Here is an 18,556-nt window from a genome sequence, read left to right as displayed (position 1 = left end):
CCAATTGCTTAACCATTGAGCACCAGGGCTTCTTCTTCTCCTTCTTCTTTTTATATTCTGCCTAGTAATGAGATCATGGGTGTTTCCCCACCCCTACCCCCATTTTTCCTTTGTATTCAGCTTTAATTCCTTTTTGTTTAGCTAGTTATCATCCAAAACTGATGATATACATAGTTTCATCATTCTCATATCTTAAGGTATTGCCCAAAAATTCATATCTCATACTCTGACACCATCTACATAGCTAGTAAATTACCTTTTAATTTCTTTTTTCCTTATAGAATTCTAAACTTTAGTGGTATTAGGAAAATTTTGACTGTACTTCTAAGCCCTGAAGTTTCCTGTCTGACTTCACAGATCCCAGAGGCACCTCTTAGATTTTGTTGATGGTATCTCCACATGCTAGGAAGCGCCCATTGCCTCAGTTCCAGTCTTACCCTTCTATACCCTTCTCTTTACCACAGTAGTGGGAAGACTGCCAAACACATTTCCCAGGATCCTCTGCCAGCTGGCATCCAATGAGGTTTGCATGTTCTAATCAGGACATGGAAGGCTGGTGGAAAGGAGAAGACTTTTATTCCTGGCTTCTGCTGTACCTGTGGCCATGGCAGCAGAAACAGCAGGGATAGCAACAGTGGTGATAGCAACAGTGAGTAGCATTTGCATTTTGGAGGGAACGTGAAATTGAGGGTGGCAGTGAGTGCAGGTTGCTGGGGTCCTTCAGGCAGCAGCATTCCACTGGAAGCAGCCTCTGTGCCACAGTGTTCATGGGCTCTGGGTAAAATCATTTTCCCTTGAGTCCTCCAGCTCTAGGCGTGAGAGTTGTTAGGTGCCATCAAGTGATCCCATGTGACAGAGTAGGACTCCCCATAGGGTTTTCTAGGCTGTAATCATCATGGTAGTAGATTGCCGGGCCTTTCTCCCTTGGATCCACTGGGTGGCTTCGAACCACCAACGTTTCGGTTAGCAATCGAACGCTTAACAATTGCACCATCAGGGGTCCTTAGGTGTGATAGTAGCTTACCGCAATTGTCAATCCTTGCATAACCTAATCTTCCCGGTTTTGCTCTTCTAGCCCATTTCAGTTCTTTTGAAACCAATTCCCTGTATTAAATTCCATCTCTGTCAAATCCCTAGCTTTGTTTCTGGTTTCCTGATTGGGCGGGGGTTAACGCTCCCTGTTATGGGTCAACATGTGTATGCAGCAACCAGTGAATGTAGTATGCTGTAGGAGGGATTTCATCACATCCTGGAAAAACATTCAAGGAAGACTCAATTGACAACGTCAGCTCTACATACAGCTGTTTTTTATCTCTCCGTAGAGAATCACCAACCTCTCAGATCCGGTGGCAGATTTTGTCATATTCACTGGCATTTACAGCCTCTTGATTGTGCCATGTTTATTCCCCAGAAGGTCTGCATTCAAATTATTGAAAAAACCTCAAACCTTTTGGGTCGGTTGATCCGCTTTCTTTCTTCTTTAAGTTATATGGTTTGATTCACCATTCTTATCTCCCTGGTTCCCGCCCTCACCCCGACCCCACCTTCAGCCTCCTAAGAATTTTGAATTCATGGTTTCCCTTTGGTATTTCTTCTTCCGTTTTCTCTAGAAACTCTTCATTTTTGCAGAGAAGCTGGCATTCAAAAGGAGGATTTTTCAGGAAAGAAAGGGAGCCTGCAGCAATAATTCTAGCAGACAAGGAAAAATGTTATGCTCATGAATCAGGTTAAAACTTGAGGCTTATGCCGATGAGGTCAGGGTGGGCAAGAATCTTGTGCTGGAGATTAATTATCCTTGGGTGTCCCCTTTAATCAAGAGCAAATACGAAGAATCTCTCTCCCTCAAACGATAGAAAAAGAACGTGATCTTGGACTATGGGACAATTCTGTAGGCTACCATAGTCAAATTCATCTCACACCTCTATATTTAGAAACTGTTCCTTCATCCTTCTGAGCAAGGGAGGTAGGGGGCTATTAACTCCAATCCGGGAAATCTCATGTAATGGCCTGTTGCCCTGCTGGATTTCTTGACCGTTAACATTCAGTATCTCTGCCTCCAGGCACTTCCCTCTCTGGGTCTATATAGAATGCGGATGTGATGGATTTAGAAGTTGACACCTAATTAGATTCAAAATTTGGAAGACAAAGAAATTATATAGTGCAGTTGAATGTTGTCCAGACACAGGACAAGGCAAATAGCCAATTTTCCAAAGCTCTTTGTTTCATCACATGGTGTTGCTTGGATATCGATGTATCAACAGACTGAATCACCGTCACCACCATGAGAAGAAAGAGACCTTGAGAGGAAACGAAATTGAATGTGAATGCCAGCTTTTAAAAAAAGGAAAAAAACTACAATAGTGGGTAAGTTCTTTTTAAGCAAATCTGTCTTTTTGTTTCAGATATAAGTTATTTTGCAGATGTGTTTTCTCCCTGAATTTGCCAAGCATTTTAATCAAACTTTATCTAGTATAGACCACTTGACTAAGTAAGTTGTATTTCTTCAGCAATAGCCCAAGAAAAGCACACATGATTTGTTGCCACAGGAAGGCTCATCTGTCATTTCCTTATGCTATTTGAGGAGAAAAGACGTCTTTTCAGCACTGAAGAATATTTATTCTCTGCTCTACAGGTCTGGAAAATGAGACGGGGATATTGAGACGATTTGAGTAGATGATAGAATGCAAGTTTCCATCACAGAGTATTAAGAGAGTATATCTTGGTTGGTATAGTTTTTGGAGTCCACATTGAAGGAAAGCAGTGTTAAATAAAATATTTATAGTTTAATTTTAAGTTTTTATCATGGAAACAAGGCAGAGAAAGGCATTGACTGATATTTTCCTAAGAAATCTTTCTTCTGGAAGATCTGAGCATTAGGTCTATAAACTCAGAACCACTGGGTGTTTCTCACATATTAAATTACCCTTAAGCACATGTATGTGTGTGTGTGTTTGCGTATGCATGTGCCTGCACATGCATGAACACACACTAAGGTAGGGTAGCAAGGGAAGACTGGCATAAAGTGAGAGCATTCTATATTCATGATATAATTTAACCAAACAGCCCTATAAAAGGTAGGCATTATAATGGCCATTGTACAGATAAGACTGAGGATAACAGAAGCAGCTCAAGTCTGTCTGATTCTAAAAGCCACACCACTTTTATTACAATTTCTTTTCTTTAGCTAGCACGTATGGAGGTATTGAGGACAGTCTGCTACATTTAGAGGATCTGGTATTTTTTTTGGGGGGGGTATTAATTAAGGAGCCCTGGTGGCACACTGGAAACCCTGGTGGCGTACTGGTTAAGTGCTACGGCTGCTAACCAAAAGGTCAGCAGTTCGAATCTGCCAGGCGCTACTTGGAAACTCTATGGGGCAGTTCTACTCTGCCCTATAGGGTCGCTATGAGTCAGAATCGATTTGACGGCAGCGGGTTTTTGATGGTACAGTGGTTAAGCACTTAGCTGATAACTGAAAGCTCAGCAGTTTGAACCCACCAGCCACTCTATGGGAAAAAGATGTGACAGTCTGCTTCTGTAAAGGTTTACAGCCTTGTAAACCCTATGGGGCAGTTCTACTCTGACCTATAGTGTCACTAGGAGTCGGAATTGACTCAACAACAATGGGTTTGGATTTGGTTTGGTACTATACTGCCTTTGTTATGCTCTTACTTCCTGTCACTCAGTAGTTAACACTGCTGACAAGCAAAGGAGTAAGCAGAGGGAAAAATGCTTGGGGCTTCCACTCAGTCCCTTGGCAGTCCTATTTCAATATATCTGTACTTCCTTGATCGTGAATTTTTTTATATTATTATATATACCTCTCAGATTTTAAACCCTAAATCACATGGAAAGAAGACCTAAACATCGCAGATGTGATTCCTCTATTTTATATCTTTGTCAAGGAAGTGGTAAGCAATATGGCTACGTTTAAGTTTATTTTAACATATGTTGTTGTTGCTAGGTGCTGTTGAGTCGGTTCTGACTCACAGCGACCCTATGGACAACAGAACGAAACACTGCCTGATCCTGCACCATCCTCACAATCCTTGTTATGCTTGAGCTCACTGTTGCAGCCACTGTGTCTATCCACCTCATTGAGGGTCTTCCTCTTTTTTGCTGACCCTCCACTTTACCAAGCATGATGTCCTTCTCCAGGGGCTGATCCCTCCTGATAACATGTCCAAAGTATATGAGATGAAGTCTCACCATCCTTGCTTCTAAGGAGCACTCTGGCTGTACTTTAAAGTATAGTGCTATAAAATTGCAAATCTAAACATGCAAGTTATAGAGAATGATGTGAAAAATATATGATACTGCCGCTAAAAATAATGTTTAAAGGAATACTTAATGACCAGAGAAAAATACAAAATCTCACTTTCCTAAAATCATACAATATGCATGGGGGGGGGGGGGAATTAATCAAATGCCAATGATAGTTATGAATAGAGTATACATACTTTTATTTTCTTCAATTTCTAAATTTTTCCAGATTTTCTAAGATGACGTATATTACTTCAATAATCAGAAAAGGCAGTAAATACTTAAAATTATCAAGAAATAACTGTTGTAGACATGGTATGGCTCTACAACCCACCCGTTCCAAATAAAATGCCATACCGTGTTCAATGGCTTCTCATATAAAAGGCAATCTTAAAACCCTAAAAACCCTAGTGAAGCAGATGGACACATGCCTTTGTATTATTCCTTCCATAAACAAGGAGGGGTGGGGTGGATAGGGGAAAGTGCAGAACTAAGCAGTCTAGTGAGGTCCATTTACTCCACAGCAGGTAAGAAAATGTTTTTATCCCTTGAAATACTAACCTCCATCCATCCATCCACCCGTCCACCTGTCCACCCACCTACCATCTGTCATCTACTTCCTCACTTAGGTACATCTCCCAAATTGTTTGAACAAAATGAAATTTTATCCTATACTTTGTTTTTCCTTGAAGGTACAGGATAAAGAATGGGAGAAAACTGGAAAAGACAACAAAAACCTTGGAAAGTTCCACAGATTCCGTACATTCGAGTCCCTGCTTCTGCCTCAGACACTTCGTTACTGAAGGTGCAGCCTATAATTCGCGGATGGGAGGACCATGTCTGTCTCTCCTTCAAAGCTTGTTAAGCACCATCGGGCAGAATATTTGGTCTAGCCCAGGCCCTCGGTGTGTGTTAAAGGCATGTGTGAGTGAACGAATGAGAATCCGGAATGATCTACACCAAGGGGCCAATGGTGGTTTAGTGCAGGAGACCCAGGTTCAACTCCTAGTCGATGTACCTCATGCGCAGCCACCACCTATCTGTCAGTGGGGCCTTGTGTGTTGCTATGATGTTGCACAGGTTTCAGCAGAGCTTCCAGACTAAGATGGACTAGGGAGAAAGGCCCGATGATCTACTTCCAAAAATTAGCCAACGAGAACCCTACAGGTCACAAAGGTTCAACCTGCAAAGGATCATGGGATGGCTCGAGACCAGGCGATGTTTAGTTTCATTGTGTATGGGGACACCACGAGTCAGGGGCTGACTCAAAGGCGCTAACAGCACCAACTCTTACACTTATCCCCTTTCCGGGGCTCTGGTAAATGGCTGTCTCTCTGTTGCTGACACAGTACCAGTGATGGGAAACACTACCAGTGATGGGAAACTAAGGGACCACACCATGGCTCCACTGTTGGAAGGCTACGTTTTTTGAGTTTTAGCTCCTTTTGGTCAAATTTAGTTAAAGCCATTCCCATAAATACTGTTTGTAAAATTTTCGGGTCTCTTCCATCCCCTCGAGGATATTAGCGATATTACCCTTTGCTTCTCGTTTAGGAAGTTGAAAGCTTTACTAAGGAAAAGATGTAAGCACTTTTTTCTTGTAAAATAAAACCCTAACTTTTAAGGTTTTATCTTGTGTAATTGAAACTCCCATTGCGCTTTGTACCTTTGCTCTTGAAACTGGCTCGCAATTCCCACTTTCTACTGTTCTCAATCATTTGAAGAAGTTTAATTAGTTATTCAGGAATGGAATCCAGTCTCTTCTTTAAATATATTACCTTTTTAAACGTCTAATTCAGAAACCATAAAGTTGAAGTAATGTCTGAAATTGTGAGGTACTTGGTTTTGCTATTTTCATCTTGGATATATTTTTTATATAAAAATGTGAGGTCTTTAGTCTTCAAAAGAAAAATCTGACACCCTACTTTTATATAATTATTTTAAATTTAGCTTTTATTACTATCTTTTTTCATTACCTTATGTTAGATGTCCTTACATGGTTACAGCTAGCTTTGAAAAATTCTATTACTGTTTTAGATATTTCGACTGAAAGCGAATTTACTTTATCTTGATTTTTCTAGAATGTTGATGCCACTATCTCAGTTTTTCCACTTGAAAAGCTAGCACAATAATTGCCCATATCATAGGATTGCTGTCAGTTAGGAAATAATACATGCAAAATGCTTAGCATAGCATGTAAGAAACACTTGAGATACACTAAATGTAACAGTAATGGGAGTCTAAGCCCTTTTTGTTCCTCCCTCGCACTATGGCAGGAGGTTTCTAAATGGTTTCTGGCCTGTCTTCCTTCAAGCCCATTATCCACAGCAAGGTCAACATAATCTTTCTAAAATGCAAATCTTGTCAGCTTAAAGTAGAATTTCTCAATCTTGATACTATTACCATTTGGGGCCAGATAATTCTTTGTTACAACGAATTGGGGGCTGTCCTGTGTGTTGCAGGATGTTTAGCAGCACATCTGGCCTCTACCCACTAGATGTTAGTAGTACCCCTCCCACCAGTTGTGACAACCAAAAATGTCTCCAGACGTTGCCCAATGTCCCTTGGGGGCAAAATCATTTCCATTGAAAACCACTGCCTTAAAGAAAGACGTTCAATGGCTCCTCATATAGAAACTTGAAACTCTAACGTAGCATCAAAGGTCGCCATGATCTTCCCCTACATAACTCTACTGCCTTTTCAACTAAGACTCCATGCTCCAGCTGAACTTAAAAAGAAAAAAAAAAAGTATTTCCAAACATATCCAGATATTTTATACCCCGTAAGAGAATTTGTGCCAGTTTCTCCCTCTGTCTATAATTAGCCTTTTCTTTTAGCCCAGTGGCTCTCAAATTTTAGTATGTATGCATCGGAATCACCCAGAGGGCTTGTTAAAACCCAGAATGCTGGCTCTCAACCCCACGTTTCTGATTCTATAGATTTGGAGCTGGGTTTCAGAATTTGCATTTCTGACATGGTCCTAGGTGTTGCCAACACTGCAGGTTGGAGGACCATCCTTTCAGAACCAGTATGAGTCCGTGGATGGTGTAAACAGTTAACGCTCTCAGCTGCTAACTGAAAGGTTGGCGGTTTGAGTCCACCGAAGAGGTACCAAGGGAGAAAGTTCCGGTGATCTACTTCCAAAAAAATCAGCCATGGAAAACCCAGTGGAGCACAGTTCCACCCTGACACACACGGCACCACCACGAATAGGACCAACTCCACAGCAACGGGTTTTGAATCTAGTCCCTGTAAAGAGTTCCTCCTCACCCTGTAAGATTCAGGTGTGGTGATCATCTCATTTAGAAAGCCTTCCTTGACTGCTACGGGCAGAGTTTGCTCTCCTTCTTTGTTTTCACAACATCTTTATACAAAAGGTGTGGAACACTTACCACGTAACCTACCTATTCACCTATCATCTCCCTGCTCACTGAGAACTCTTGGTTGAAAGGACTTGTTTACCAATCTCTGTATCTGCAAGTCTGGCACACTTCAGGCCCTGTTTAGATTCTCACAGCCCATCTTCCTCATCACAGATAATACTAGATCAATACATGTCTCGGTCATCCAGTGTTGCTATAACAGAAATACGCCACAAGTGGATGGCTTTAACAAAGAGAAGCTTATTCTCTCACAGTCCAGTAGGCTACAAGTCCGAATTCAGGGCGCCGGCTCCAGGAGAAGGCATTCTCTCTCTGTCAGCTCTGGAGGAAGGTCCTTGTGATGCATAAGTCTTCCCTTGGTCTGGGAGCATCTCAGCACAGGAACCTCAGGTCCAAAGGATGCACTCTGCTACTGGCACTGCTTTCTTGGTGGTATAAGGTTCCCATGTCTCTCTGCACACTTTTCTCTTTTATATCTCAAAACAGATTGAATTAAGACACTACCTCATCTTGTAGATCTCATTAATATAACTACCACTAATCCAACTCATTACATCATGGTGATAGGATTTACAACACATAGGAAAATCACATCAGATGACAAAATGGTAGACAATCATATAGTACTGGGAATCATGACCTAGGCAAGTTGACAGATAGTTTAGGGGGTTATGACTCAATCCATGACAGATGTTATAAGATCTTTGAAAATCTTGGCTCTTCCTCAGCCCAATACCTTGAATCTCTTATTTATCCATTTTCACCATCACACAGGCCAGTAGAAGATTTTTAAGCAAACTAAGAGATGAAGCTATATATTATTGTTGTTAGTTGCCCTCCAGTCAGCTCCAACTCATGGTGACCCCATGTGCAACAAAACAAAATGCTGCCATGTCCTGTGCCAACTCCACAATCGTTGCTATGCTTGAGCCCATTGTTGCAGCCAAGGTATATTCTGAGTGACTCCCAACCTAAGGGATTCTTCTTCCAGCACTACATTGGGCAATATTCTGTTGTCGTCTATAGGGTTTACACTGGCCAATTTTCAGAAGTAGATCACCAAGTCTTTCTTCCTAGTCTGTCTTAATTTGGAAGCTTTGCTGAAACCTGTCCACCATGGGTGACCCTGTTGGTATCTGAAATACCAGTGGCGTATGTAGATCCCAGCATTATAGCAACATGCAAGCTACCACAATACAACTGCCAGATGGCACATGTATATTATATATGTTAGAATTGACTCGATGGCAACTAACAACAACATATATGGAGCCCTGGTGGCACAAATGGTTAAGTGGTGCAAACAGCCCTGGTAGCTAACTGAAAGATTGTCGGTTTGAAGCCACCCAGTGGCTCTGCAGGAGAAAGACCTGTCCATCTGGTTCCATAAAAATTACAGCCAAGAAAGCCCTATGAGGCAGTTCTATTCTACAGCACACGAGGTCGACATGACTGAGAACTGACTCGATGGCACCACAGCAATATATATAACAAGATATGAATTTATTGCTGTGGAAGTCAGTTTTGAATACATCACACTTTTAATCCTATAGAACTTCATCAACTCATCAAAACCAACTGCTCTGCTCTGATAGGACCTGACCCAAGGGCAGCAGCGCTACTTCTACAGCATCATGAGGATTTACAGCTGTAGCCCCCAGTGGGAGGCCCTGCAGACCTGCTACCTTCACAGCCTTCAGCGCCAGCAGCTGCTCGGTGAGCATAACCATCTGACCAGAACCAAGGATCATAGAGAAGGGACTCATGTGCTGCAGCTAGAAGTCAAGTTCCCAGAGAAAGAATTCAGATAGAACGGCCCCTGTCAGCGTGCTATTTTATCAACATGGTTGGCTGGCCAAGTTAAAAAATGATTATCCCTGACAACAGAAAGTAAGGTTTTATGGGTAAATTCAGAGGGTTTACAGAACTTGGAGTATGGATTGTAATAAAATGATAACAACTCTACAACTCTCTGAGATTTATAGGAACTTGATGTGTTGCAAACAGTTAAGCATTTGGCTGCTAATCATAAGGCTGGTGGTTCAAGTCCATGCAGAGGTGCCTCAGAAGAAAGGCCTACTTCCAAAAAATCAGCCATTGAAAACCCTGTGGAGCACAGTTCTGTGCTGCCACTCATGGGGTTACCATGAGTCCGGGTTTACTAGATGGCAACTGGATTGGTGTTTTTCTTTTTTTTTTTTTGATCTAGTAGAAATGGCCCTGGCCAGCCTAGGCTGAGACCACAGCTCAGCCCCTTGCTGGTTGTATGAACTCAGAGGCTCACTTGGCTGTCAACAATCATAGTTACAGGTGTTGAGCATTTACCATGTGTCAGGCATTGTGCTTGGAGCTCTACGTACATTATTTCGTTTTCTCCCAACTTTACAGCTGTGGGAATCCCTGAGTGGTGCAAATCATTAAGCACTCAATTGCTAACCCAAAGGTTGGTGGTTAGAGACCACTCAGAGGTGCCTCAGAAGAGAGGCCTAGCAATCTACTTCCAAAAATTCAGCCATTGAAAACCATATGGAGCAGTTCTACACTGACACACATGGGGTCACCATGAGTCAGAATCCACTCAACAGCAACGGGTTTGGCTTGTTTTGGTTGAATGGTTTTTGTTGTTGTTTAACGGTTTTTGTTTTGGTTTTACAGCTGTGGAAAACGAGTGCAGGTAGGTTATGTAACTTGATCAAGATCATGCAGACAGCAAATATTAGAGCTAGGAATTGAAGTCAGAGCCAGCATACTCTAAGGACCATGCGTTTTTACCCCCACGCACTGCAGTCTGTCCTCTTCTGCCAACTTCCTCAGATTTTATGAAGCACAAGTAGGATAATGATTGCAAGAGACCCTCATAAGCTATAAGCACCAACCTACTGAAAGGTGTAATTGCTGTTAAGTCCCTTTTCTTTTAGGAAATGTATTCAGTCTCCAGTCCCTGTCTATTAGTCTCTTCTCTGAACACCAAAAGAGCTTATTTTTTTTAACCACTCGTTTGACACAGGCTACCTTATATTGTTGTTTCTGTGTTTACACAAAAGGAAGACCATTTTTGTAAATGGTTTCATAAAAACTGAGGGCTTTGTATGCACCAGGCACTGTTCTTGCACTTTGCATGTATTGTCTTGTTTAAAACACTAACACATCTACACGGTAGGTGCTTTTACAACTCACATTTTACAGATGAGAGAACTGGCATGTGGATAAGTTAGCTAACTTGATCAGGGTCACGCAACTAGTAAATGGAGTTAGAATTTGGTCTGACTGTCTGAAATGTTGCAGAAATATCATCTAGTAGTTTTGTTTGTGGAGCCGTGGTGGCATAGTGTTTAAAAGCTTGGCTGCTAACCAAGAGGTCAGCAGTTCAAATCTACCAGCTACTTCTTGGAAACCCTGTGGGGCAGTTCTACTTCATCCTACAGGGTCTCTATGAGTCAGAATAGACTCTACGACAATGGGTTAGGTTAGGTTAGCTTTGTTTGTAGAGTAAATCTGCATAGAAGTTAACAAACTCCAGAAGCAGAGATAGTCAATGTTTTACCAGCCATTGTGAAGTTGATTCTGACTCATGCCAACCCCATGTGTGTGAGAGTAGAACTCTGCCTCATAAGGTTTTCAATGAGTAATTTTTTTGGAAGTAGATCACCAGGCCTTTCTTCCAAGGTGCTCTGGGTCAACTTATACTGCCAGTCTTTCAGTTAGCAGCCAAGCACATTAACCATTTGTACTACCCATAGCTTCCTGTTCAACATTTGTTGCGTGCCATGGGGTCAATTCCGACTCATAGCAACCCTATAGGACAGAGTAAAACTGTCTCTATAGGGTTTCCTAGGCTGTAATCTAGAAGAAGATTGCCAGGTCTTTTCTCCCACAGAGCCAATGGTGAGTTCGAACTACCGACCTTCCGATTTAATGTTTAGGGCTCATAAAATTCACCAAAGGTACCTTATTAAAATTCAGACTCCCAGGGTTAACTTTCAGAGTTTCTGATTCAGGTCTTTGGCATAGACTCAGAATTTTTAACAAGCATTTTAAAATTGCACTTGACCTCCGTCAGATGATTCTACAGTAGGTGGTCTGCAGACTATCCTTTGAGAAGTGCTGAGGAAGATCTACTAAATCTGTTTCTGGTTTGAAAGTTTTGACATTAAACAAACAAACAAACAAAAAACCCCACTGCTGACAAGGTTTGTATTAAAGATAAACAATTCATGCAGTTTCCTCAAGTCCCTTCCCAAAGGATTTTTCATGGTAATCAGTGATGAAGTATTTACTAACTTATTTAATGATAAATGTTAAAGAAGAAAATACAGTACCTGTCCTAAAGATTGTATCATCGAGGCATTCTAAGGACGATGGTTATCCTTTTCAACACTGGCGGAGTAGACGAAATTGTGTACACACATGTGAATGTCTGCAGTTCTGTTTGCTTACCGGTTTTGTAAAATTGCTGACTTTAAAGTTTCTCTCATTTCTTTCTCCTAGGCTATATTACTCAACAGGAGGCGTTGGCTTGTGCTGCCGTCCTGAGAGATTCAGCCAAAATAGCCCGTCAAAGAGCCATCTTCCCCAGGAAGGCTTCAGCTGTGGCAAGAAAATGGCCGCCGACACGACCTGTGTCTGTGCTTCCGCCCAGGGCCCAAAGCGAAGGGCTCCGATGCCCTCAGGAACCATGGTTTACTTAAGCTCTGAAACAGGCAGTTTGCCCATGTTTCCCTGGTGTATTGTTAGTTGCCCTGGAGTCAGCTCCGACTCATGGCGACCCCTTGTGCCATCCTCATGATCCTTGGTAGGTTTGATTCCATTGTTACGGCCATTGTTTAAATCCATCTCACTGAGGTTTTCCCTCACTTTCACTGACCTCCTACTTTACCAAATGTGATGCCTTTTTCTAGTGATAGGTACTACCTGATGATAAGCCCAAAGTAAGTGAGTCAAAATCTCAGACAATATTCCATGATCCATAGGGTTTTCATCAGCTAATTTTTGCAAGTAAATTGCCAGGTCTTTCTTTGGAGTCTGTCTTAGCCTGGAAGCTCTGCTGAAGCCTGTCCACCATGGGTGACCCCACCAGTATAATATCAGTGGCACAGCTTTCACCATCATAGCAACGTGTAAGTCACCCGGTGGCATCACTTGGGGGGTAGGCGGATGCAGACCGTACCAGGTGACACTGTCAGAGGGGGTGACACCAAAATGAGTGTCTATAAAAATATCCCTGTAGTTAGTTATAAAAACAAAAACATTTTTCATAAGCCCAGCTTACACATATCAATATACCTACAAAGCTAAAACTCTCTGCTAATTTACTTTTTGAACCTTTTAATGTACCCCGGTCAGAGCTGTCTTAATTACCCAATCACATGACACTCTGAATCACATGGTTTCATCTACATGTACTACAAGTATGTGCTATTGTTTTCATTGCTGCCAGAGTTTTTGTAGTTGCTGATTTTTCAAATTTTCTGGTATTTTAGCTGCAATATTGTGGTAATCAGTATTTGTGAACCTGTATCTATAACTTTTGGGGGAATGAAATAGTAATTAAAGGAAAAGAAGGAGTGATATATGGATTTACGAGTAATATTAGTACAAAAAAAAATTACTAAGGATTCCGTATGGTCTGGTGTAGGAGGAGGTCCATGGGGGCAGGGTGACACCGTGAGCTACCTACCACACTGGATGACAGCAACCTTAGTGATGCCACTGAAGCCACCACAATATGACGAACTGACAGACGGGTGAGGGTCCTGGCATATAGTGCTTAGTGCCTACCTGTTGAATGAGAATAAATGCAAGAAAAACTTCTAATACACAGCCCAGATCTCAAAATAATCTCTCTCCCATTCACTTGAGCTTTACCAGCAAAAACAAGATGTGAGGGTTAAGTGCGATGGAGCTAAGAGTAAGCATGCTGTCATGGATTGAATTGTGTCCCCCAGAAGTGTCTGTCAGCTTGGCTAGGTCATGATTCCCTCGTATGATTGTATGATTGTCTACCATTTTATCTTCTGATGTGATTTCCCTAGATGTTGTAGATCCTATCACTATGATGTAATAAGATAGATTAGTGGCACTTACACTGATGAGGTCTAAAAGATTAGATAGTGTCTTAAGCCAATCTTTTTTGAGATACAAAATACAGGAGTGAGCAGAGAAACATGGGGACCTCATACTGTCAAGAAAGCCATGCCAGGAGCAGAGTGCATCCTTCGGACCTGAGGTTCCTGCACTGATGTGCTCCCAGGCCAAGAGAAGACTGATGCATCACAAGGACCTTCCTCCAGAGCTGACAGAGAGAGAAGGCCTTCTCCTGGAGCTGATGCCCTGCATTTGGACTTGTAGCCTACTGGACTGTGAGAGATTAAACTTCTCTTTGTTAAAACCATCCACTTGTGGTATTTCTGTTATAGCAGCACTAGATGACTGATACGTGCCTTTCCACAAATAGTCTGTGGAATAAAATTAGTTTGAAAGCTTTGTGTTGAAAAGCAAAGATATCACCTTTAAGACTAAGGTGTGCCTGACCCAAGGCATGGTGTTTTTGTTGTCTTGTATGCATGCAAAAGCTGGATGATGAATAGGGAAGACCCAAGAAGAACTGATGCCTTTGAATTGTGGTGTTGGCAAAGAATAATGAATACACCATGGACTGCCAAAAGAATGAACAAATCTGTCCCGGAAGAAGTATAACCAGAATGCTCCTTAGAAGCGAGGATGACAAGACTATGTCTCACATACTTTGGACATGTAATCAGGAGGGATCAGTCCCTGGAGAAGGAAATCATGCTTGGTAAAGTAGAGGGTCAGTGAAAAAGAGGAAGACCCTCAACAAGGTGGATTGACACAGTGGCTGCAACAATGGGCTCAGGCATAACAATGATTGTGAGGATGGCACAGGATCAGGCAGTGTTTTGTTCTGTTGTGCATAAGGCTGCTATGAGTAGGAACTGACTTGATGGCACCTAACAACAACAAGAGAAGTCCCAAGAACAATGAAAGGGTTTCAAGTGACCAGAGGGTGCCAGGATTGTAACACTCGATGACCATCCCCTCCAAGCCACACATTGCACATGTTGAACTTGGAAAATACGCAAACCAGCAGGGAGACACGCTGAGCACAGAGGGCTTCTGGAGCTGTATTATCTTAGCAGTAGTGGATTGCGCATTTCCGTGTCCTCTTTTCTAGCTTCTTCCTCATCAAGCAAGAGCATTCAACTTGGTCCAAAAATTTCTGCATCTTGCTTGACTTGATCACTTTGTGTCTTCTTGAAACTTTGATTTATCAGCCTGCCACAGCTAGGTCAATTCTGCACAGCTGTAATTGACCTTGACAGCGGTGAAAGAAATCACACACACACCTTCCGCTGGCAGCCGAAGAAACACTCTCATCAGAACAAAGAAATAGCCTCAAAGAGTCAACCTCAAGTCTACCTTCCTGTGGCCTATGTAGTTTTAAACAAAGCACACAGGACTATATAAATAAGCAAAAAGGAGATAAGGGTAAGTCGAATCATCATACAAATGATATAGTATTTTATTAGCTATATTTCATTTTTTTTTTATATTTCATAGTTATTTTCACACCAGTGATTTTTTGTGTGTTAAAAGTTAGTCAGCAGTACTCATGTAAAGTCAAAATTAAAAAATGCCTCTTCTTCATCTCCGTTTTTAAATGCCCCACCTCCTCTCTTGTTTAATTCAGCCAATGACCTTGTCATTCCCATGAAAGGAGTCAGCTGAGATGGAATATAAATTTGCAGGGAAGGGATTTGCTAACATTGATCTGAAAGGAAGATGCTGCAATATTGCCAGAAATAAAAACATGATGATAATGATGATGATATTTTCTCTGCAATCATTAACATAAGAGATACTAAAACTGTCACGAGATTCTGAAAACCCCCAATACTAGCTCTGAGATCTAAGCTGACTGTTGTGGGGAAGGACAATGAGCACGGCTGGTCCACTAGTCTGAGAGGAAAACTTAACAAAAGCTCATGCTGACCTCCGTGTTGTGGTCATTAGGTGCCATACAATCGATTTTGACTCATAGTGACCTCATGTGACAGAGTAGAACTGCCCCGTTGGGTTTTCTAGGCTGTAATCTTTATGAGAGCAGATCGCCAGGTCTTCCTCCTATAGAGCTGTGGTGTGGGATCAAACCGCCAACCTTTCAGTTAGCAGCTGAGCACTGGGTTCATTTAATTAGTCATAAAGCAGCTTCCTGGCCTGTGCAAATCCTGGCTCTGACTCATGTATGTACTCTAAGTGGCTTTGCAGTTCTAAGTCAGGCATCGTTGGGTAGGCTTGAAAGAAAAAATAACTCAAATGGAACTGAGGGGAGCTATATCACCCTTCTAACTTGGCCCGTACAAACCTTCCCATTGTTTCCTCCATAGGGCTTTTATCCCTCCAATATTCTTGCATGCTCTTTTACCTTAGAGGTTTTTTTTTATTGATGGGGCATAGATATTTGCTGTGTAAGCCTTAGCTAGTGATGCAGAATATCAAGGAGACTACTTATGACTCTGAGCCACATCTTTCACCTCAGAAGCACCTTGTTCCAGATGGAGGTTTTTAAGAGCTGATTGGCAGGTGAATGTCACAGACTCATGAGAAGGACAAAAAGATCCAGGTTGATGCAGAAGGTCCCATTGCTGTCTCACTTCTCTCCTCTGAGAAGATAATGACTGTTTCTTCAACTCCACACCCAAATTTTATGAGGAATGTGATTGGCTATGGTGCCGCAAAAGAGGTGCTCACAAAGACATACAGAGAAACAGGGAAGAACAGCCCTTTCAAAGGAGCAAAAGAAGGCAACAGAGATCAAGCCTGAGGACGACCAGGTGTTGAACCTTCTAGCTACAAATTTTAAAACAACTATTTTAAATATGCTCAAAGAATTAGAGGAAAATATGGACAAAGAATTAAAGAAAATGAAGAAAACAATGTTGGAACAAAATAAGAATATTAAGCAAAAAGATAGAAATTATAAAAGAAACTAAATACACATTCTAGAGCTTAGAGGTACAATAACTGTAGTAACCTCCCAAGGACAGTACAAAAGATGATCAAACGTGAACAAAGGACAACCTGTAACTTTCAGGAAAGTCTACCGCTTTATCCTGTTGGAGACTGTATTTCCTGCTCTCCAATAGCAACACACACCATCAGAACTTAAACTCCTCAAGAGTTGCAACCATTTCATGTGAAATTCCTATTACCCAGAAGAGCACCCAGCCTGTGATAGGCAGTTAGTAATATTTGTTGAATAATAAGGGAGTTTTCAAAGATTCTGCAAGTCAGACTGGCCTCCGATTTTGTGATATTCTAGAGCCCCAAGGAACCTTAGCTACTGATCTGGAGTAGTAGTGATTAAGGGCAAGAAGTGAGAGCTGTCCACCTGAGGCACAGACAATGTTGTTTGTTAGATGTTGTTGAATCGATTTTCAACACATAGTGACCCCATGTGACAGCTGAACTGCCTCTTAGATTTTTCTAGGCTATAATCTTTATGGGAGCAGATCTCCAGGTCTTTCTCCTGTGGAGCTGCTGGGGAGTTTGAACCACCAATCTTTTGGTTAGAAGTTTTGCACCACCAGGGCTCCTATAGACAGTACGGGGTGCATGAAAAGAGTTTCAAAACAATAATAAAACTAACAAAAAGTTGGCCTTCTTTTTGTTATCACCATGAGCCGGCAATTCTAAACAATGTCTGATCTCCATTTTAAACAATTGTTGAGGTCACTGTTGAATTTTAATGCTATATATGTAAGCTTCAAATTAACACATTTTTATACAGTTAGCTCTCAACACACACAGAATGAGCTCACATGTCTCCACCCACTGTAATAGTACATATTCTTTCACTTAAATACTGGGTTTGAAATGAACAGTGATTGTACCATGATTATAAAGATGAAGAAACAGAACTCAAATTACTTTGATTCTGCTATTCTATGTGACCACCAGAGACTTTCTTTTTTAAACAACTTTATTGAGGTATAATTTACATGCAATAAAATGCATTCATTTAAAGTTCGATGAGTCTTGACAAATGGATACTCACATAACCACCATGATGCCGGACATTTCTATTACCCCCAAATTCCCTCTTGTCTTTTGTAGTTTATCTCCTCCCCCAAACTTTGACCCCAGGAATCACTGATCTCCTTTTTATCACTATAGTTTTGGCTTTTCTACAATTTTATAGAATTGGAATCATGATCTTTTGAGCCTGGTTTCTCTCACTTAGCATGATACCATTGAGGTTCACCTGTGTTGTATGTATCAGTTGTGTTTTTCCTGTTTATTATTGCATAGCATTCCATTGTATGGATGTACTGCAGTTTGTTTATCCACTCACCAGCTGATGAACACTTGGGTGGTTTCTAGCTTTTGACGATTACAAATAAAGCTGCTATAAATATTTGAACACAATTCTTTGTGTGAACAAAGTATTTTATTTCTCTTGGTTAGATAATATTAGGGGTTGAATTGTGTACCACCAAAATACATATTGAGATCCTAACTCTTGTACCTATAAAAGGAATCCCAAGTGGTGCAAATGGTTAACACTCAACTACTAACGGAAAGGTTGGTGATTCAGAAGCACCTAGATGTGCAGCCTGCGGAAAGACCTGGCAATATGCTTCCAAAAGGTCGTGGCCTTGAAAATCGTATAGAATGCAGTTCTACTCTATAACACATGGAATCACCATGAGTTGGAATTGACTTAGTGACAACTAATTTGTTTGTTTGGGTACCTGTAAACATGATCGTGTTTAGAAATAGGGGTTTTCTTTTGTTATGTTAATGAGGTAATACCAGAGTAGGGTGGGTCCTAAACCTAATCGCTTCTGAGTTACAAAAAGAGCAGAAATGACACAAAGACACACACAGAG

General features: G+C 41.4%; 1 protein-coding gene across 1 annotated transcript; it reads left to right on the top strand.

The window, feature by feature from the left end:
• The first annotated feature begins 590 nt into the window (after window positions 1–590).
• On the top strand, window positions 591–18,256 carry FAM216B (family with sequence similarity 216 member B). Its single transcript, XM_049853140.1, has 5 exons — window positions 591–649; window positions 2,262–2,364; window positions 4,956–5,068; window positions 9,242–9,362; window positions 12,135–18,256. The coding sequence occupies exons 3-5, from the start codon at window positions 4,970–4,972 to the stop codon at window positions 12,332–12,334; spliced, it is 420 nt and encodes a 139-aa protein (XP_049709097.1). The 5' UTR covers window positions 591–649; window positions 2,262–2,364; window positions 4,956–4,969; the 3' UTR covers window positions 12,335–18,256.
• The last annotated feature ends 300 nt before the right edge of the window (window positions 18,257–18,556 follow it).

The sequence above is a fragment of the Elephas maximus genome, chromosome 14 (genome assembly GCF_024166365.1).
Source record: "Elephas maximus indicus isolate mEleMax1 chromosome 14, mEleMax1 primary haplotype, whole genome shotgun sequence".
Classification (NCBI taxonomy): Eukaryota; Metazoa; Chordata; class Mammalia; order Proboscidea; family Elephantidae; genus Elephas; species Elephas maximus.
The sequence above is the reverse complement of the archived record's forward strand: the minus strand, read 5'-3'. Positions and strand labels throughout refer to the sequence as shown.

What these genes read in the sequence shown, in the direction of transcription:
- FAM216B (XM_049853140.1), top strand. Translation starts at nt 4,970, where the DNA reads ATGGGAGAAAACTGGAAAAGACAACAAAAACCTTGGAAAGTTCCACAG. An exon ending in CAGACACTTCGTTACTGAAG is followed by an intron (nt 5,069 to 9,241) that starts GTGCAGCCTATA and finishes CTGCTCTGATAG; the next exon opens with GACCTGACCCAAGGGCAGCA. An exon ending in TCAGCGCCAGCAGCTGCTCG is followed by an intron (nt 9,363 to 12,134) that starts GTGAGCATAACC and finishes TCTTTCTCCTAG; the next exon opens with GCTATATTACTCAACAGGAG.